General features: G+C 34.0%; 1 protein-coding gene across 2 annotated transcripts in view; it reads left to right on the top strand.

Moving 5' to 3' along the window:
- LOC128237535 (nephrin-like) overlaps positions 1-21,898 on the top strand; it is a 36,147-nt gene extending 14,249 nt beyond the window's left edge. The window contains exons 4-18 of one of the 2 annotated variants that reach the window (XM_052953125.1): positions 5,493-5,783; positions 6,561-6,854; positions 7,389-7,682; positions 8,629-8,928; positions 9,633-9,923; positions 10,471-10,749; positions 11,343-11,657; positions 12,763-13,071; positions 14,321-14,470; positions 15,965-15,986; positions 17,625-17,713; positions 18,067-18,082; positions 18,871-18,950; positions 19,388-19,470; positions 21,769-21,898. In XM_052953125.1, the coding sequence (XP_052809085.1) occupies positions 5,493-5,783; positions 6,561-6,854; positions 7,389-7,682; positions 8,629-8,928; positions 9,633-9,923; positions 10,471-10,749; positions 11,343-11,657; positions 12,763-13,071; positions 14,321-14,470; positions 15,965-15,986; positions 17,625-17,713; positions 18,067-18,082; positions 18,871-18,950; positions 19,388-19,443 (2,786 nt within the window). In that variant the 3' untranslated portion in view covers positions 19,444-19,470; positions 21,769-21,898. Of the gene's footprint in view, positions 1-5,492; positions 5,784-6,560; positions 6,855-7,388; positions 7,683-8,628; positions 8,929-9,632; positions 9,924-10,470; positions 10,750-11,342; positions 11,658-12,762; positions 13,072-14,320; positions 14,471-15,964; positions 15,987-17,624; positions 17,714-18,066; positions 18,083-18,870; positions 18,951-19,387; positions 19,816-21,768 lie in introns of those variants that run through there. The other variant, XM_052953124.1, reaches the window with a different exon arrangement.
- Positions 21,899-22,939: the final 1,041 nt, after the last annotated feature.

Raw genomic sequence — 22,939 nt, 5'->3', positions numbered from 1 at the left:
TAAGTAACTAAGAAAGTATAGTCACATGGATATTACTTTTCTCATAATGTACTTCAAATTGTCATATAACCTTAACTACTTCAAGGTCATTTCAAGGTCAAAGTATAAAAAATACCCTAAAGTTCGATTTTTCCTGTTTACTTTTCTTCTTTTTTAATTCATTTATGTTTAGTGTGTGTCAAAAAGTGGTGGCAGAATTGTAAATTGTGTGTTCCTTCATTTAAAACAATATTTTAGGATTTAGCTTTTATATTTTTTTGAAAACGCCATGTCTTCATACTATAATAGCATGCCAAAGGTGGTCGCAAGATTGCTATTGCCGTAAGAGTCTTATAGCAAACTGTGCTAGTGTTACTTTGAAAGTCTATCTAAATGCATGACATGTATCTATTTCATAGTATGCTTTATATTGAAATATTTATCTGACCTCTCCCATGTCAAGTTCAAGCTTATTTCAGCCATTTCAAGGTCATGGTCATTTCAAGGTCAAGATATGAAAAATAACTCAAAATATGTTTTTTCCTGTATACTTTTTTCCATTTTAATTTTAATTTACGTTTAGTATGTGTCTAAAGGCGTTGACAAAATTGTAAATTATATGTTCCCCTATTTAAAACTATTGTTTAGGGTATAGCTTATTTCTTTCTCGAAACCGCAACCGCGAAGGATCACACCGTTACAGTGTGCCAATTAAAGGTGATCGCATGATTGTTATTGCTGAACGAGTCTTATGGCAAGTTGTGCCAGTGTTACAGTCAATTAATATGTATATCTCAATTCATGGCATGTATCAATTTAATAATGTGCTTGATGTTGACATACTAATCTGATTGCTTCAAGGTCGAGGTCAGTTCAATGTCAAAATATATTGAAACACAAACAGTTGAGAATGTTGTTTATTTTCGCCTTTTTTATTTTATTTTTTTTAAATTTAATTGTGTTTGCAGAAAAATAATTGATTATTTCCTCTGTTTTGATCTCTGTTCAGTTACTTTTAGGGGAAATGTTTTAATGATGATATGGAGACAACTAGGTGTCGTCCTAGTACATGTTACCCAAGGCGGTTACAACCATTTGTTGATTCCTAGAGACTTCAGTATTAGTACATTATAACTGTTTCATTTTTTAAACATATATCCATATGAATAGATGATAACTATTTTATAATGTAAAATTAAGCTTTTCAAAATCAAAGTTAAACTAAATTTAATGTCAAAATACAAATATGTTCAATATCGACGTTGTTATTGTTGAATTTATTTATGTTTTGGTTAAATTTTATTTAAAAATGTTTATACATTACCAAAATCACCAAGCAATTTTAACCATAGTTAATATATTTCCCATATTAAAAGTCAAGTCAACCACAAAATGTCCCCTCTTGAGCCGATTTAAACATGCTACATGTCATATATTTTTGTGAGGCACAACAAGCCATAAGTATCGCTTTTCAAGTCCATCCAGTGTTTTACCAACGTTATGTATTGATATTCTAGTTTCAAGCAACCCAAAATCAATTCGTCCTAGGTATAATACCTGCTAAGCAAGCCATAAAGTGTTTATATATAAGCCTACTGAATGCCCGAAACCCCATTATGGCTCATTTTGTGCCAAGTTCCAAGCGCCAAAAAAATCCACATGACAATAGGTCCTCAGCATCCCTCTGAATGATTGCAATAAAGCCCATTGTGGACCTTTCTTACTACAGAAGGGTACGTCAAGAGCTCAAAAATTCCTATTGCGGTTACAAACAAGCGCTTTCATTATCAAACAAGCTCAGACGGGCTCTACGAAAGCAAAGCCAGAGGTCATTAAACGGCTTTTGGGCTGTAACCGAACCCAATCTTCCAGACCATCATCATACTCTGGCCCTTCTCAAGTCCACATTGTGTAATTAACTTTTTTTCGTCCTGATATCTGCCAAATTTTGACCGTATGAAGCCAATCGAGTGCCAAGTGATCCATCAGTTGCTATAATCAAGACCATGTAGGTTCTATACAAGCCGAAACAGTACCAGTGCCACTGTACAGTCAATCATATCAATAGGTTAAAACTCAGGTATATAATTAAGTCGGTTCAATTCTCTATCATTTCAATTGTGACTGCAATAATGCTTATTTAGAGCCAAACATACCCATGTGTAGCTCTAATTAAGCCTACTAAGTATCAAAAAGACCACATTTGGCAACCATTAAGCCCGTTTAGATCCAAACAAACCAATGTGCAGCTCTAAATAAGCTTACACAGTACCCATTAGACCACATTTTTGCAAGTAAGCATACACCCTGCCCTTAAGACTACATTTTGGAAACCGTTAAGCCCATTTAGATCAAAACAAACCCATGCGCAGCACTGAGTAAGCATTATCAGTGTCAAAAAGACCCTATTTTGGAAACCATTAAGCCCATATAGATCCAAACAAACCCAGTTGAAGCTCTAAGTAAGCATACACCCTGCCCTTAAGACTATATTTTGGAAACCGTTAAGCCCATTAAGATCAAAACAAACCCATGTGCAGCTCTATGTTGGCCAACTCAGTGTCAAATAGATCACAGTTTGGAAGCCATCAAGCCCATTTAATTCAAAACAAACGTATGTGCTACTCTAAGCCTATTCAATGTCAACTAGACGACATTTTGGAAACTATAAAGCCATTTTAGTTCCAAACGAACCCATTTTCAGCTGTAAGAAGCTGCTTACTTAGTGTCAAATAGACCACCTTTTGGAAACCATAAAGCTCATTTAGATCCAAACAAACCCATGTGAAGCTCTAAGTTATCCTACACAGAGTCAAATAGACCACATTTTGGAAACCATAAAGCCCATTTATATCTAAACAATCCCATGTGCAGCTCTAAGGCAACATACACAGTGCCAATAAGACCACATTTTGGAAATTATAAAACCCGTTTAGATAAAACCCGTTTAGATCAAAACAAACCCATGTGCAGCTGTAAATTAGCATACACAGTGCCCATAAAACCACATTTTTGAAAATATTAAGCCCGTTTAGATCAAAACAAACCCATAAGTAGCTTTTAATTAGCATACACAGTGCCTATTAGACTACAGCAAATATAATGCCTGTTTAGAGCCAAACAAACCCATGGGCAGCACTAAGTAATCTTACTCAATGTCAAATAGACCACATTTTTGAAACCATAGAGCCCATTCAGACCAAAACAAACCCATGTCCAGCTCCAAGTTAGCATACACAATGCCCTTAAGACCACATTTTGGGAGCAATATGATATATTTAGAGCAAAACAAACCCAAACAAGACTTAAAACGAGTGATTCATATTTATATGATATGATATATTTGGCCAATGAAATCCAAAGTTTGTTCTTCGTTTCAAATTTACTTGTATATCCTGTAAGGTTTTTTCATATTTGACAAGTTTCCCTTCTTTCCACATTTATATTCTAAACATTAGACCACTTTGAATTTCAAACTGCTTTCTCTTTTCACATTAGTATAAACTAAATAAGTTGAAGAAGAATTACAGAATCTGGCAATACTTTTTTAACCATACTGACCTTGAAATATCTTCAAAACGATACTACTAGTATATAGATCAACAATCTCTAAAAGTAAGCTATGTATTAGTGTATCAACAACCTTTTATATATTTCAATAATGAGAGTAGATGGTGACGTAAACGTTGTCAAGGCAAATGTTCAATAACTATAATGTATAAAAGTAAAGCTTTTTTTATTTACTTGACCCTAGTTACTGTATGGTAAGGATCCGCCTAATGCTTACCGTTCAGATTTATGAGTTCTTTTACAGACGAAAACAAAGAACTCCAGCAAGGTACACCATAATGTGTTCTGTTCTGTGAAATAGTTTATAATTTTAAGCATATTATGAAATAGAAACACTGCTTGTATTCAGACATAGGTATGTAGTCAAAACTTTTAACTGGAAAACTTAATGGTCACGCCAACTGCTGCACTTTGATAATGCAATGGCACCAAAACAGTTTTAGAAACTCTGACACTGTTCTATGAAAACTGACCTTATATTGAAATATATATATACATGATAACAAGTTCTGCAATCACAAGTTGTTAATGAACATGCAATAGTAAACTTTAAACAGAGAAGAAAATAGACAATAGACATGATATCTTAAAGATACAAGAATTTTGCGTATTGTGTATTTTGACCTTGAAATGAACTTGACCTTGACACTGAAGAGATCGTTCTTGCATGGTTACATGAAACATATTATGAAATAGATGCCTGCCCTGCATTTAGATATTCTATTGACTAAGACTTAGAGAGTAACACTTGCACAATTTTCCTTATTATTAAGACACTTACAGCAATATCAACACCTTTGGCACTCTGTAATGGTATGAAATCTGCACCTATTCAACAAAATCTAAAACCTTTACGTAATTAATATTGTTTAAAATGAAGGACCATACAATTTGCATTTCTGCCGCCACTTTTTGACACAAACTACTTATAAATTAAAAACAAATCAACAATACTACAGGAAAAATCAATTTTTCGGGTACATTTTATTATTTGACCTTGAAAAAAAATGACATTGACATTCAAAGAGTTAAGGTTGTATGTCAATTTAAAGGACATATATCCACAAAAATGTTTCTCTTTATATTCAAACATAACATTTTTACTGAATTGGCAATTTATAATAGCCATCTGTTTTTATCATTATAATAATATATTGAAAGAACATACATAGCAGTTCATTTTGGTACATGTATAAGCTTGATACACATTATCACATTTAAATAATAAAACTAAGAAAGAAGCCAGTTCGATAGTGTATTTTTCTAAAAATTAGCATTTTGACCTCTAAAATGACCTTGACCTTGAAAATATAAAATGTAAATAAACATGAATCTGAACAGTAGTCAGTGTATGTATATATTTAAAAGTGATTTGGTTTTAATATCTTCTTTCAAAATATCTAAACAACCTATTATTTGATTATTTCTCATATTACAATTTTTGGCGGCCATTTTGAACGCCATCTTGAATTTAGCGAATTCGCAAGAGCCGCCATGTGGCCAAATGCACTATTCATTAACAATAGACATTCTCCTAACACAACATATAAAAATAATTTGTATAACATGTCGAACATTTTTTTCTCAAAAATGAGGACTTGGAACCCTGACTTTTATGGTGGAAGTTGTGTTGCTAGAACAACGCGTATGTTCGTTATAAGTATTTATCTTATGCATTTGCACGGAGATAGAAAAGCTTCTTAAAACAAGGTTCAAATTCAAGATACTTTGACTTAATATTATGTTTTTGTTCATGAGCACGAGCGCCTGTGTATTGCACAAATGTTTTAGCACAACCGTTTCAGCTATGAACGTTGTCTAAGAAGTGCCACTTCATTTATCGTTCAACAAACTGTAATAAAGCATGTGTTTTTCGGCATTGCAATCAACATGCGAGATGATAACATATGAACTAATGAGTGTAAATTTCGCATTATTTCCAGACGGCCCTGATGCACCTGTGTGCAAAGCCAACACTGTCAACGTTTCACCATCGTTGAGTGTCATTATTGGCAGCATGTTCTCAATATCCTGTACGGCTGACAGTAATCCACTGCCGAACACATATCTACTATCTGGATCAGAGGGAAGTAACCTATCGTTGAGCTTTACCGGCATTTCGAGGACACAGGCAGGATCGTACACCCTTGAGGCTAGGAACAGCATGTTCGCAACTGGGAGTGGTATTCCGGTTACTGGCCGAAACTCGACGTCCTTTTTAATCGATGTATTGTGTAAGTAGTCAATGCCAAAGAGATTGATTGAATATGAGTGTTCATAACTGAACATTTGCTAATGGTAAGCTTATTATATAGTATATTTAGTAGTTTTTACTTGTTCAGTGTTCGAAAAACATTTCTAAAATGACATGCATAATAACTTCTTCTTTTTTTAAAATACAATGTTCTTATGGATTCCCTGGTAAATAATCAGAATATTTGCTTTATAATTTCCAAATTCGACGTTTTTTAAAATTGTCCAGTAAGACTTTAATGATTTATCAAGTTCATGACATAAAGGCCTTGATATAGTGCGACTTCAAAAATGCATCGAATGTAAAATGAGTATATTCGTTGCTGATAATTTGAATTGCAAATCTTATCTTAAAAACATTTATATCAGACACGTCAAGCGTTATACATTTTTTTGTAAAATATAAACTCTTACCTGAAGTAATATGTAGATGAAATATTACTCAATGATCATTTCATGTATAAAAAATATTTGATATTGTCAGGCCTTGTGAGGTTATAAGTCACAAAATTTCAATATTCCGATGATAAAACAGCAAAGGGGGAATTTCATGATTATACTATGGTTGTGAGGATATTTGCAAATAACATTTTAAATGGCATACAATTGGTCATTTAAATATTTAATTATAAACGCTTAGTCTGAAATACGACGTCAGTCAATTGCGTGCAGTAAAGTACGCTTCCTACATTCGAATACAGTTTTTATGCAGTTGTTGCATGCTGCTGATGCAATAAAGTGCTATTTTTTTAATTCAGACACGCCCTTGATGCCAACAATACGCGTGAATGGTAGTGCCGTAAAAGGTACGGTGAATATCATCGAAGGCAACAGCAAGGTGTTCAACTGCAGCACTGACAGCAACCCGGCGGGCAACTACAGCTGGACGTACCCACGTGGATCCACGGCTAACAGAGTATTGCAATTAACGAATGTCCTACCTGACATCGACGACGGGGACTACACTTGCAGGGTTCAAAACAAATTGGTACCTTCTTTCGGCAGTTTCCAGAATGGGGAGAATAGAACAACTATTACGATCAATGTCCTGTGTAAGTATGTTATTCTGTTCATATAAACGTTTCACAATGTACAAGCAAATATTTCACAAGGCCGTCAATGTCATTTCTACGTAAATATGTTACAAACCTTGCCCTCTTTCTGTGGATTGTTTGAACTAGAAATGCGGGCTGCTCTTATAGCATTTGGAGAATCATTAATTTTAAAACAAATAAATTAAATAAGGAGTTATTAAATCAAAACGACCTTATAAAAAAACTTGTATAAATGACCATGTAAAACTAGACGGACTTAAAAAAGTAATGTTTTGGATAATGTTGCAATAATCTTAATGGGAAATAAGAAATAAAAGACATTCACATATATCACATCGAATTGTATAACGCAATATACGACTGATATCTATTTTTTTGGAATTTCAGTTTTAAATATTCAAAGGTAATACTCGTAGGTTATGCTGCTTACGTATGCACATTTTCGCGTTTAGTCACGTTTTTCGAACGCAGGCCGAGCGGGTTCAGTTCTTTGTTAAATTTCAAGCACATAAACTGTATTTATTAAACCAGATCCACCTCGCCTACCTACATTCAAATATGGGACTTCCGGAGGCCCAGACATTTCTGACAACACTATCGCCATTGTACGAGGACCCGGAGCTACAGTTGCCTGTGTAGCGCACTCCAATCCGGCTCCGTCTATCTACCTTTGGTCTGGTACAAAGACAAATGACCAGTTGCTGTCATTGAGTACTTTCAATGGTAACACCACGGTCCAGTGCACTGCCTCTAACACAATGACAGAAACAAACGGGAGCCCACAAACCCGAACCAATGTATCCTCGCTGAAAATCGTAGTGTGGCGTAAGTATAACTTTTTCCATACACACAAGAACCTTGGGTGCATTTAGCATGTATCTAATAAGGTATCTTTATCTTGATGCACATGTTTCCGCTACTTAAAGTTAATGGAAGTTTTAATTTTCATCAATATTAACGTATTATTAAAGATACATATATACTTAGCACATTAAGAACGATTTCTGATTGCAACACTTATAAAATCTTATTTCCTTACAGTTGATCAACTATTAATTACATATACACATGTTTCAACAGACGTATGTATTATGCCTGGTAAATATTTAACCTGAAAATTAAGTTGAACATGAAATTTTGAAACTTTTATGTATTGGTCATGTACTACGTTTGCACTGTGAAAAGCCCTCAACAACATAATGAAAAGTACAGAACAATCAGACAATGGATATTCAGCATACAATATAAACATACGTGGTAACTGAATTCAACACATTGTGGTAATGTTTAGTGAGATAATTCAACATCAAACCCTAGTATTCTTAGAATGTCTTTCATAACGAGCCATTGTCAGTTATTTAGTAAGAAAAAATAATAAAAACTACTAACAGAATATAATTACTTTTTCATGCATGTAAGACAATGGGTCTTATTAGGGCAAATAATAAGGTTTTTATAAACTGAAGGAAAGTATAGATGACATGCGATGTTTTATTACATGAATCAGTAAGCATGAATAGCATTTGCTTTACTTTACATCACCATCACTTCATTAGTGAGTTCCCCGTGATACGTTAAAGCATACGCCTAAGCACTGACGCCAGCAATTGGTTTATTTGTTTTGTGGTTAACGGGCTATACAGTTTACACTTGTGTCGAAATTCACTGTGTGGATATAGCGGAGTTCGTTTGCAAACATTATTCTTTTTTGCAACAACTTAAATAAAGTATGTATATTATGAAAGTGGTCTCTGGTTTTCCATTAATGTAGAAACTCCACAAGGTATAACGTTGAGATACCACTACGATAAAACCGGCTATATGACAGTAAAAGACGAAATAAAAGTACTAACCGGAGATGCCTTTTGGTTATCATGCTCTGTGGTCAGTTCCCCTCCATCAATCTATACATGGACTGGTCAGACTGCATCACCGTCGGGCATCTACAACATTACTGGCGGTCTTTCCGCCAGCCAGCAAGTGTCGTGCTTGGCAGAAAACTTTATGCAGACGACGTTCAAAGGAACAGTGCACGGAACGCAGTCAGCAGATCTAAACGTGGATGTTTTATGTAAGGATTTATTCGTACTTGTTTGAATAAATTGGTATTTCTAATCCATTATTTATTGATTGTATTTAATTTAATTTAATAACAAGCATGTACGTTGAATTTTTCATTTTGATTAATAAGGTATTTTGCATGTTTACAGAGATATATTATTTATTTTACATATAACAAAACATTACCACTGTATGAATCAATGGATGCTTTATCTAGTTATTATTTGATGGTTTAATTTATTTTGAAGATTTAACTAGTTGTTCTGCAAAAATCAAACATCTGATGAACGTATATTCATATTTTTATTTGTATTTTTGCCTAACTAGAAACATGCATGTTTCCCGATAAACGTCTTTCCTGAAGCTATCGTTGCACTCATGATCGAATTAATTATCACCTGTTATGTGATCAAATCGTTGTTTTCGTTGTTTTGCATAGTGATAAATTCAAACGTTTAGCAAAAGATCTTTTTTTTTTTACTTCATATAATAATCCGCCGTCAAATGAGTATTGTACGAGGTTCTTGTAATATAAACTAATTTAAACGGTTTCTTTAGCGTTCATATTACACGATGAATTTCAATATGGATCTTCTGAAAACCAGTATATACCTATTCATTTCTATTTTTGACCAAAGTCGAATACATATATTTTGGAGAAAGAAAGCAAGTTCTGTTTGTTAAATAATATGTTGTTGTTCTTAATTTCATCAGATGGCCCGAAAACAAAGATCTTACAAGACCTCAGCCTAGTTAAAGGAGGTATGTTAGTAATTCCTTGTTTGTATACGCCCGGAAATCCTTCCGCTGTGTCATTTAAGTGGACAAGGTCCGGAACCAGCGTCTCTTGGGTAAACCAGAACACACACAACTTGACAATCGAATATGTTCAGCGCAGTGATGAGGCCAGTTATACGTGCAAGGTGTCTAGTGTTCTCCAGCCAACGTTATTATCAGCGACGACTGTTAAGTACGATACTGCAACATTTCATCTAGATGTACTTTGTAAGTGTATTACATTTTAGTCATTAATACGTGATATAAACATACGCTTATTTAAGGATATTTACCTGTCAAACTGATGCTTGCTTCACCAAACTAAACGCTAATTTTTATTTGACGTGTGTTTAATTAACGTTGTTGCATTTCTTTCAGACATATGAATATTTTAAAGTAAAAGGAAATATCTATTAAACCAGGTTAATTTCGAGTATAAATGTCACAGTCATAATACAAAGTATTAAAAAGGAGAAACAACTAAATGATTTCCTTAGATGCAGGAATGCTTTGATTGCATGTAATGTGTTATGTTAGAGTAAAAAATACCAAACTATGTGACAACATCCATGTGGATCACAATACGACTAATTGTTCATTAAGTAAATATAGAGAAAGCATTAGTAAAAATAGATGGTCATTTTGATACATAATAAACGGCAACAAAACCTTATCAAGAATAATCAACAAAAATAAAATCAGCGATATTATTTATTAACAATTTGTACACCCGTTCAGTCCACATATTATTTGAATTCTATTGTTTTTGTTTCAGATGGGGCCGAACATTTGATTTTGCAACTCAACAACGAGTTCCACTCATCTGTAGAAATTGAGGAACATTCGACCAACCATATGCGATGTTCGCTAGAAAGTGACCCCGGCTCGTATATGGCACTAACCAAGGACGGTACACAACTAATTGCACGAAATGAAACACATCAACTGACATATGATTTACGTGCTGAATGTTCGGACAAGGGAGTTTATACGTGTTTCGGATACAATCGGTATGGGGCGGCGAATAACGCCTCAATGCACTTATATGTAAAATGTAAGTGTTTTATGTAAATAACTTGTGTGTAGATAGGTGCAGCCAAACGTATTTCATGTCAAATTTTATTAAACCTCACAACTATCAAGTTTTCTTGTGTAATGCGGAGTAATGAAGCCTTAAAGAGAAAATTTGCCCTCATAAATGGATGAGGTGTTCATCCATTGCGAATAAGTTTATCCAGGCTATGTTCACGTCACCTTGTCTTCGAAAAAAAGTCAAAGTTCTGTCATAGCCTTGGTATCATTGTCGACGTCGTTATGCTAATACTTCAACCTTGGCAAAACTCAAAAACCTTTCAAGATATTCAAATGAAGGTTGAAACACATGTTGGCAGAGACTATTAGCTCTCGCATAAAACGCAAATAATTGTGACTTGTTCATGTCTCTTTTTCGACAGTAAAAAACAGGCGACTGTTGTGTATAGATTTATTACACATGAGAGCTATGGACTTTGAAAATGAGTATCCATTTCGATCAATGCAATCTTATGGTGCGGGAGGCATAGAATGCAATCTCAGTGCTTTCGGAATCTCACTCATGGGTAAATCAGAGGAAATATCTGTCTTAACAAATTAACGTTGTTCTTTTAGGTTCGGCGAGGCGACCACCTAAGGTTGATGTTCAACTCATTTACAACGCCCGCCAACATGAGAATGCATCTCTAGTGAACCAAATAGTAGCCTACCCTGTGCCGAAGCCATCACAATTTGTGTGGAAGCGATGTATGAATAGCAGTTGTGCACCTTTGCCAAATGACATGAAGAAGTTTAAAATTGACACAGAAGGTCTATCAAGTAACTTAACGGTGCTGGACGTTCAGATCGAAGATTACAGAATTTACCAATTGTCAGTGTCTAACGGAGTTGGTGATGAACTAGTCGAACGGTTTCACCTTAGGCCTACAGGTATCATATACCCGTAAATAATGTGTATCATAAAGTATGAATTAAATATAATGTGAACGCACAAACCAAAACGTCTTTCAGTCAGTAGCATGTAAATAAAACGCTGTAGTTTTTATCATGTCATAAAATGTTTTTTGTGTTTTCGCTTAATAACATCGTATGTTGATAGTGACACATTAGTTGTAAATGTTCGTACATAGATATGTATATATAGGAATTGCTTTCTGGGCGTCAAAGAAACATGAAATGAAGAAGGCTCATTTGTGGACACAGGACTGGTGTTTTGGTAAATTGGAGTCGAGTTCAAGGTCGCTGATATGGAAAGGCAACACATTTATGTTAGTTTGACAGTCCAGAAAGGGATAAATTTGTCATGTAACTGGATAGTCCAAAATGATAAACACCATTGTGTTCTTTTTTATATGCCTTTAAATAAAGTGTAAGCTACTCGGCCGGTTCTTTTACTTTCCATTGTTTAATTGTTAGTAAACCATATCCATCCTCATTTCGAATAGGGTTCACCAAATTGTGATGCCATTTAAAATGGTATAATATCAGGAACATGTTCGATATTAAGCAATATTGTGTCATTTATAACCAACGGAGCTATAATTGATTTGGTTGTCTTAAAAAGTGTCTCCTTACAATTGTTTTAACTTGGAACAAAAGGCAATCTATTGCAGAATCTGTTTAAAATTGAATTATAATTGCATTGATATATAGAGGGGGACCAATTCCCGTTATCGTCTAGGGCATACTGCTCTCGCTCTTTATTTTCGAATGGTCATGAATGATTATTAGTAATATCAAGGCTTTTCATCATAGTACTATAGTTTTTATGTTAGAATCTGTGGAATCAGATAGAAGAATATAGCAGATCATTTCATTTAAAAATAGTGCTTTAGAAATCAGCCTTTAACACAAAGTCATTCACTAGCACTGGCGATACAGCAAAAGGTTTAATTTTCCTTAACATTTTTCTGAAGGGGAACTTCTACAATTCTTTCCCGATTTCTTCAAATAATTTGCTCTGAAAAGAAAGAGCAAACTTCAACGCGTTGTGCTAAAACGTTCAAAATACAACTTTATTTTACTTCAATTGCAGAAAAGCCTGATTTACCAACGAACGTCCACATAATTCAGGATACAATAACGGATAGAACTGCTGTTTTGACATGGATCCCAGGAATTGACAATGGCTCTCCACAGGAATTTCATGTTTCTTATAGAAAACTTGTTGATGAAACCAGTTTGCTTAGACTTACAGTAAAACATGACTTTACGAAAGAGATGTATTACAAAATTGAAAATTTAGAACCTGGAACAGAGTACTTGGTTTCTCTGTTTGCGGCAAATGAAGAGGGATCTACTGCATGGGTGAACGATACTTTTCAAACTCTTGAACGTATTTCTGGTGAGTAAATTACCACTTTTGTCCACTAAAAACTAAGATTGCCAATTATATGTTACTTGGTGTTTAATTTAATAAATACATAAATATTCATATGTAAGCAAAGATGCAGGCAGATATAAACACTGTGAAATTCATTTTTCAAAATTTAGAAGTCCTCTGATCACTTGTTTACATTCGTGTGCTTGCGTATTAGCAGCTTAACCTTAACGTAAACTTGAACATACAGGTAGCTAATCCAGAATAATTCAAGAAATTGTTTGTCATTTCAATATTGAGGCAAGGTCAATTATGCTATTCTCACAGAGAGTTCACATTCTAAAAAAGTCCTCATAGACAAATATCCAGATTTATTTACTAGAATTGCAACAGTTTTGTATTAGTAAATTTGTTTTAAATTATAAAAAAGGTCTGGCAAATTAACAATATTCAAGGTTGAAAAACTATGTTGACTCTTTTTGTATTTTTTTAACTACTACTACTACTACTACTACTACTACTACTACTACTACTACTACTACTACTGCTACTGCTACTGCTACTGCTACTGCTACTGCTACTGCTACTACTTACTACTACTACTACTACTACTACTACTACTACTACTACTACTACTACTACTACTACTACTACTACTACTACTACTACTACTACTACTACTACTACTACTACTACTACTACTACTACTACTACTACTACTATTACTACTACTACTATTACTACTACTACTACTACTACTACTACTACTACTACTACTACTACTACTACTACTACTACTATTACTACTACTACTACTTCTACTACTACTACTACTACTACTACTACTACTACTACTACTACTACTACTACTACTACTACTACTACTAATACTAATACTACTACTAGTAGTAGTAGTATAGTTAGTATAACGTGTACCTCTACCACTGCTAATAATAATAATAATAATAATAATAATAATAATAATAATAATAATAATAAAAATGAAAATGATCTGACAATCCAAAGACCACAGGTTTATAATGCGATATGGCAGTTTATAATGCGTTTGCCGGAGCAAACGTGCCAAATAATCAAAGGTAGATGCATTCATACGAAGACAATGATTCGACATATATATCGAGTAAGAAAATATAACCTGTTAACTTAATAGTCTCATAATTATTGAATCTTCTTACAAACGTAAGCGTGAAACCGAAATAAAAAATATAAATGATAATATACTGCCATATGATCTAGCTGTTTTGTGTTTTAGATAATCCTGTAAGTAATCCGAATACTGGCTCTATTGTTGGAGGGGCTATCGGCGGAACTGTCGGAGCGATCGTTGCCATAGTTGTCATTGTTGTCATTCTCAGACGGCAGTGTTTACTAAAATGCTACATTTGCCCGAACAAGAAAAGTGGTATGCATATTTGTTTACTTTAGTTTATTTAAACTCATGTTTATTTTAATTAAACTACTTTATACGTTTTTTCGTATTTCGCATTAGTATGTGCATTCGCAAACCGGTCCCTCATTTAACTATATACATATGTCTATGCAAGGGCTAGCGTGTGTTTCTAAGCTATCATTTTTAAACAATTGATTTAATAAACGATGATTCAAGTCTAGAAATCAAGATATTAGGTATTACAACTAAAGCAGTCAATTTATGTACACGTATCAATATTTGCTGTTTATTTTAATTTATAAAGTTAATACATTAAGCTGAGTCAATTTATTGTTGTCGAGCCAGTTTGCGTTAAGCGAGACATATTTTTTCAGTATGGTGGTTCCGTGTATTTGCGTTCGTGCCTGCGAGCATGCTTGTGTGCATGCGTGAGTGAGTGCGTGCATGCGTTCGTGCGTCTTTCCGTCCGTCCATCAGTCCGGACTGAACTAAGTCCGGGCTGTATCTGGACAATGCATTATAGGATTTTAAAATACTTGCCATGAAGGTCCCCATGATTAGGTGGCGTGTTGCGCACAAGACCCCGGTATGAACCTTAAAGGTCAAGGTTAAAGGTCAAAATTAGAAAAGATCATTGTCCTGGCTGTATCTTGACCTCGCATTAGACGATTCTCGACAAACGTGTCATGAAGGTTCACCATTTTGAGGTGTCGTGACGTACACAAGACCTAGATCTTTACATCAAACGTCAAGGTCAAGGTTAAGGTCAAAGGTTGAAATGATCCTTGTCCGGCTGTATCTTGATCCTGCATCCAAGGATTTTCAAAACACTTGCAAGTAAGGTTCACCATGATGAGGTTCACCATGAGGAGGCGTGTCGTGCACTTGACCCTGCCCTGTATCTCAAAGGTTAAGGTTAGAATGTATCTAAGGGTAAAGTTCATGGTTTAAGGCAAAATGTCTAAATAATCCTTGTCCGGTCATTATCTTGATCATGCATTATAGGATTTACTAAACCCTTGCCATGAAGGTTCAACATGATGAAATCGCATGGCGCGTACACGACCTGTACCTCAAAGGTCAAGGTCAATGTTAAAGGTCTAAGGTTGAATTATCCTGGTCAATGCTGTATCTTGACCATGCATTATAGGATTTTCAAAAACATGCCATGCAGGTTCACCACAAGACCCAGATCTGTACCTTTAAGATCAAGATCACACTTAGAGGTGAAATGTCAAAATGAGTACTGTTTAACTTTATGAAACTTGTCTGAACTGAGTCCTATCCGGGCTGTATCATTACCATGCATTATAGGATTTTCAAAAAAATGCCGTTGATGTTCACCATGATGAGCTGTAGTTTCGCAGGTTCACGTATTGTTCAACTCAATGTCATTCGGCGGTTGCAATTGCATAGAAGAGTATTATGTCTGCGTCAAAGACTCTTTCAACGGGCTCGACATCTCGTCATTAAGCGTCTAGTATTAAACCGTATTCTTTATTTCAGCTGATTCTGATGAGCAAACCGGGTAAGTGGTTACACGTCCGTGAAAAAAAACACATTCGTGGGTTTTCAGACTTTTTTCTATTGTAGCATGTTTTGACAGTGAACTACTTAGCCTTCTTTTCTTCTGTAGCCTGTACTGACAGTGAACTACTTAGCCTACTTTTCTTCTGCAGCATGTACTGACAGTGAACTACTTAGCCTACTTTTCTTCTGTAGCATGTATTGCCAGTGAACTACTTTGCTAACCTTTTTTCTGCAGCATGTACTGACAGTGAACTACTTAGCCTACTTTTCTTCTGCAGCATGTACTGACAGTGAACTACTTAGCCTACTTTTCTTCTGTAGCATGTATTGCCAGTGAACTACTTTGCTAACCTTTCTTCTGCAGCATGTACTGACAGTGAACTACTTAGCCTACTTTTCTTCTGCAGCATGTACTGACAGTGAACTACTTAGCCTACTTTTCTTCTGTAGCATGTACTGACAGTGAACTACTTAGCCTACTTTTCTTCTGCAGCATGTACTGACAGTGAACTACTTAGCCTACTTTTCTTCTGCAGCATGTACTGACAGTGAACTACTTAGCCTACTTTTCTTCAGCAGCATGTACTGACAGTGAACTACTTAGCCTACTTTTCTTCTGTAGCATGTATTGCCAGTGAATTATTTTGCTAACTGTCCTTCTGCAGAATGTTTTGACAGTCTAGTTTACTAACTTTTCTTTTGTAGAATGTATTGCCAGTGAACTACGTTGCTAACCTTTTTCTGTAGCATGTTCTGACAGGGAACTACTTATCCTTTTTTTATGCTGCAGAATGTATTGCCAGTGAACTAGTTGGCCAACTTTTTTTCTGTAGAATATATTTCCAGTGAATAATTTTGCTATTTTTTCTCCGGTAGAATAAATTGACAGTACACTACTTATCTAACCTTTTTCCTACATCATGGATTGACAGTTGACTGTTTTGCTTTTGTTTCTTCTTCCTTATGTATTGAAAATGATGTTTTTTGCTATTTTTTCCTTCTTTTCTGCACGGATTGATAGTGAACTATTTCACTACATGTTTTTATCCAGCATGCATGTGAACTATTTGGTATACCTGTTCATTTTTGCATCAATGGCACTACCTAATATATATTCTAGATTTGCATTCCTTACAAATGTAAGTAAGATTGAATGGCTAAATTATTAATAGTGGGATAGTATCTGATAAGAAATTTATTGATAAATCAATTATAACCTTTAAATTGATTAGGAGGACTGAATCGTATCAACTCATCTGACACTGTTTCATAACAGTTAATACACTATGAAATATGCATTGCATGGCTATATGGCTTAAAAAGAAACTGATGCCAAAGTTCTGATTTTGCTAGTATAAACATGTACACGTATATTTTGAATGGAAAACAATTTATATTTTCCCTTTTAATGAAACTTTACATACTTATACTGAAATATCTATGGCAAAGCAAATCGAACGTCATCCAAATTGACGTGTTTCTATATCAAGTTTAGAACAGAAAAAGGAAATAATTAATTGAATAAAATATTACTTCAAATCTAAAATCAATGGTACTGTTTTCCATATTTGAATTGACAACGCATTATCGCCATGCATTAAATGCAGGGGGAACAGGTTTATTTGCTATTTTATAGATTTGGTACAGACAACCCCGGATCTAACGCAGCTGAGGCACACGATGCCGTTTCCATGGCAACAGGCACATTGGTTTACGATGTTCTTAGTTAGTATAAGATATAATTTTATTGGGTTATTAAAATTTTGTTTAATCTTTGATGATTATAATCACAAAGTAGTGGCAACTATCATAGTAACCACATTGACCGTTACGTTGCGCCAGAATCATTTAATGATGTTTGCATCACTCGGCATTGATTGTTAACAGTACTGTTTATCATTATTGTTCTTGTATAAATAACTTTATGCCACCCTTCTGTTAACAAAGCTTATTCAAAACATGGTAGTTCTTGTTAAAGGGTATTTTAAAATAGATACTAAAATATATATTGAATTTGAAATCCGTATATTAACATGTGTGACGAAGGTTATTGCTAATATAATTATCGTATTTTTTAGGAGATGGAGACAAAGGGTAAGATAACAACATGAAAACATATTACATGAAAATATTACATGAAAATATTACATTAAAACTGTAAGAGGTATTGACTTGTATACATCAGGTATTTATAATATCTTTGAATATCCAGCAGCCAACAGTGTACAAGATGAATAGGTTGTCCACAGGTTATCTTTTGGCTTGTTTTCACATTGGTATATTTTAATTGGTAAATAGTAATTATTGGACATTTATTGACCAAACAATACATATTTCAGCTGAACCAATGAATTAATATATTTTAAACAAACGGCTGTTGATGTTTATTTTATTATTTTCATACATCATATTTATAAAAGATGATAAATATCAACTAAGTAAAATGGATTTGTATAGGTGTTTAGCTTTTAAGTATTCAGGAATTAAGGCATTTCGACGCACATCAGTCCAAAATTATAAAACGTTATGAAGTAATTTGAATATATTTACCGAAATAGCACACCAAACGTTTCATTAACGTTCTTAAGGGCATTGCTATATGTCACGGTACATGTATGTATTGTTAGCCGTAAAACAGTTTACATTAAGAATGATTTGCATGAAATGATTGATTATCATCGAACACGCTTTAGCTTAAACGGTGAATAAGGTTATAAGTATTGTTTCCAATCAAGCAAACAAAATATATAAAACTGTATGCGTATCTTAACGGTTAAAGCGCATTAGCTTGTGAATCGTCTTACTCAGTTAATTTATTTTGGTGGACCCTAAGCATGCAATAAAGCAATTGTAGGTAAATAACAGTTAACGTCATCTTTCAGGTCCGATAATTCGCACGTTTACATGACATTGAATGAGTCAAGTCAAGAGCCACAAGGGAACTACGAAAATGTCAAGAAAGGTATAAACTCTATATACATTATTTCAGAAGGTTTTGTATTACGGCAGTTTGGAGTATTCTCTTGAGGATTGTTAAACGATCAAAACATAAAATTATACTAAAATTATAATACCGTTATAACAATTATGATATTTGCAAAATCAAGTTTTCTTTAGACTTAATGAAGACAAAGTAGTAATAAAACAATACAATGTTATTAATTGTACGTTTAATTTGAAAACATTACAATGTTATTAAATGTACGTTTGATTTGAAAACAATACAATGTTTTTAAATGTACGTTTAATTTGAAAACAATACAATGTTATTAAAATGTACGTTCACTTTGATATTATCTGTGTTTTGGTTCAAACATTGAATTAAATAAACATTATATCTTCGTTACACTTCGTATGATTTGACGATGTTTTTTCCGACTCCTTTGCATGTATTTGCAGAAGATCCCGTGTACAACAATGCTGACCAGGCGAATCCGGTGCAAACAGTGCTATAAGTGGATTATTGAAGGAGAAACACTAATGTACTTTGCTAGCAAAATATCAAAAGCTTTTTTCTGCATCACTACAGCATATAAACCAGCAATTAAATGAGGAAGAAATTATTGAGAATAGAAAAGAAATAAGTTGTAAGGACATCAGTATATCGACAGTATATGCTGTGATAAGTAAAAAACCACAATAAGTCACATTACGAACAAAACATTGTGACCTAATTACTTGAAGGTGACTTCGAACTGATATTTGTACCGGATATTACATACACGTTTTGATTAATTATACCTTTAAGCATATAACAATAGAACCCAAAAGAAAGTTTCACCATCTAATGCAAAAAATCATATTTACAAATCTTAAGGCATGTTTTAAAAAAAAGTACCTCCTTTTTGAAGTATAAATTGGTATAACATTACAAGTAATATAAAGTAAATACAAAAAGTGTCTTTTAATCCTTTAATCACTTACCAAGCTATGGCTCGGACAATCACCCATTATCGAAAAGTATCAGCTTGATCGAAGAAAAAGGGGAGATAGATAAAATAAATATGGAGGTTCTTGTGCACTGCAATTCTTATCATTTGTCAGCTATCTATACTTTAAGTTGTAATTTAATCCCTTAACTATTTGCAAAGAATTGGCCTGGTTAAGAATCATTATCGGAAACGAATTTACTAAAGAAGAATGCTTGCCAAGATATTTGTTCTTGTGCTCTGCACTTTCTCTCATCACCGTCTATTTATATTTCAAGTTGCATTTAAATCTCTTCAGTACTTTCCAAGATACGGCCATTACAAGCACCGATTATGAAATTAATTTGGTTAAGAGGAGAGAACTTATTAAATATACATGACATGAGTACGGCTCGTTTGCACTACACATCCTCTCGTTGTCATCAATCTATATGCCAAGTTCAATTTCAATCCTATCTGTAATTTTGAAGTTTTGAAATTGGAAAGGTGTGCACCATGCGAAGTGCCATTCGTTTTCAATTTCTTTCAATCATAACTCGCAGGCATAATAAAATATTGAACAAGGAAAATGCTCTCGGACACCACCGATAATATCAAGTTCCTCTTACCAAGGCCAATCATTATTATAGAAACTGTCTATACGTAGCGCTGATTAAAATTTCTGAGAGAAGGTTATGCTTTTGAGCTGCTTAATGCATGGATCGGCCCAATATTACAATAGGCTCGATTGCTGTCATAGTGTTATACCTTGTATGTTTGATGCCTACATAGGTCCTACATTGTTATTTGCTCTATGATCATTAAAGGGATATGTTTGGTTTTGCCCAAATAAAACCACTTCGATCGTGTCCTGATTCATTGTTGATCTGTTTAATATTCCTAGTTTATTGTCGTATGGGCCTTTGCCTCGTTCCTCTTAACAGGGTTAATGTTTGAATTATCGACTACTTGTCTGTCCTTTAGTGTTCATTGTGGTATTGTCTATATGCCTAAGATATAGCATTTCGTCTGTCATGAAGTTGAAATTTGCTTTAGAAACTTGATCATCTTAAAAAGATCGGTAAATAAATTGCAAATTAGTCAATCGATTAAACGACCTGAGTATTCATTCTAAATATAATCTGACTTGAGTCTGAATACCAAACGTGTACACGTGCTCGCCTTTTCAAAAAAATCGCTTATTGTTAAATAGATTTTGCCTAACAAGGAAATTCAAATGATATCCTAAATGTGTGATATCTATTTTTTATTTTTTAAACTGCTTGATTTGTTTGTTCTTTGTTAACAATGTTTATTTCGATTTTACTATTTGCTTATTTTTATACTCTTGTATGGCGTTGTTACCGCGTCGTTGAGTTCGTTGATTTTGATCCCTTATGCCTAACTTCCCATTTCCATCCGTATATTCTTAAGCGTATTCGACGGAAAACATGTGATTGTTACATGAGAAGTCAACATTCTGTCGTAAAACAATATTCGAAAATATAAGAACACTGTTCAACTGAGTCGTCCGCGTTTGTTAAACATGGTCTGAATCATATAATTATATTTTCATACGTAAATATGCCTTTTTAGTTTTACATTTTGAAAATTAGCAATCGCTTTTGTGTAAATCAAAACCATGCTTGTGTCTTGTTTAAAATTTTGGCATAAATGCTTCGTGATGGGTAGATGTATGTTTTTTGTTTTGTTGTACAAAAGTGTACGGAAAAAGGATAGATCGTGTGCATGAGATCGTTATTTTAAAATTCCTCTATCTAGGCTTGGCACCGGACTATGCGCTGTTTTTCTAGACGGATTTACACAATGTGGTCTTGCTTTGGTATAAAACAATGTTTTCTCTTAAACTAGACTGTCTCTGGGCTTATGACAACACCTATACCCGACAAGCGGACAAGATCATGTGGACTAACATCATTCTCCCCAACATACTTCCAACAACAATAGAAAACTATTTTGACGAATGCAGCTCAGAAGCCACTTGTATGGGCGTAAACTGGAACGCATCCGGCCAAAGGTTTAAACTGAAACAGAAAGTATCAAACTCTTACTACATTGAATCCACTGATTGGGCTTGGTACACTCGACACTGTTTTTAACACTTGGTGTTTAATAAAACATATTTGCTATTAATGATTATGCAAAAGTGTTGATACTTTAATAATTTTAGTTTCTGTTTTCTTGAAATATTGTTTGTTTCGGGGTGATAGACATTGAACCTAGTGCCCTTAAACAAGATTAATCTTAACATTGTGTGGAATAGGTTTGTCTCTGTATTTCCTATTATATTATTGGTTCCTGTATGAGTGCACATTATCGTTGAAATCCCTTGACGATATCATTTATTAGATCAGGGGAAGACATGTTTGACGAAAAGATCCGCTTCTAAAGGCAGGCAGTTATTGTGTTTAATAACTTCCTTTCTTGAAATGATGTATTACTTACGCTTTTATGGTATGGGAAGAAACATAACAAAATATTGCGTTCTAGTAGTAGTTTTTAATTGTTGATTTATTTTCGAAGAAAGAACAACTTGATTGTTGTTACGTTCTCAAAAATAATGCAAATACAGTATATATTTTTGCTTTTGAAACAGAGGTCATATTTGTCCAGATAACCTTATGAAACAAGTTTGTATACATATATATATATTTGCACAATAACTAGAAGATGTTTATTTCTAACAGCACATACTATTACAAACATAATTCATTAGATAACATTTTTTCCTGTACAAAAGGTTTGCGAAGTTAAGGTGACCAGTGGATTATTATCTAGAAGCACTACCAACTGGGCGTTTTTTAAATGTACTAACCTTCACACAAACTACAATTTAAAGACAGTACCTTGCAATTTAAATCAAAGTTTGAGTATTGAGATTGATATAGTCTCTTATGCAATTAGAAAAAAAACATGAACCCATATTCAACTGTGAAACATTCCTCTAAGAAAACCAAAACAAATAAAACAAATATCCCCTTTAAAAAAGAATTTAAATTTAGCAATTCATTTTTAATGGCCT

The sequence above is a fragment of the Mya arenaria genome, chromosome 6 (assembly GCF_026914265.1).
Source record: "Mya arenaria isolate MELC-2E11 chromosome 6, ASM2691426v1".
Taxonomy (NCBI): domain Eukaryota; kingdom Metazoa; phylum Mollusca; class Bivalvia; order Myida; family Myidae; genus Mya; species Mya arenaria.
Note: the sequence above shows the minus strand (reverse complement) of the source record. Positions and strands in the feature narration are given on the sequence as shown.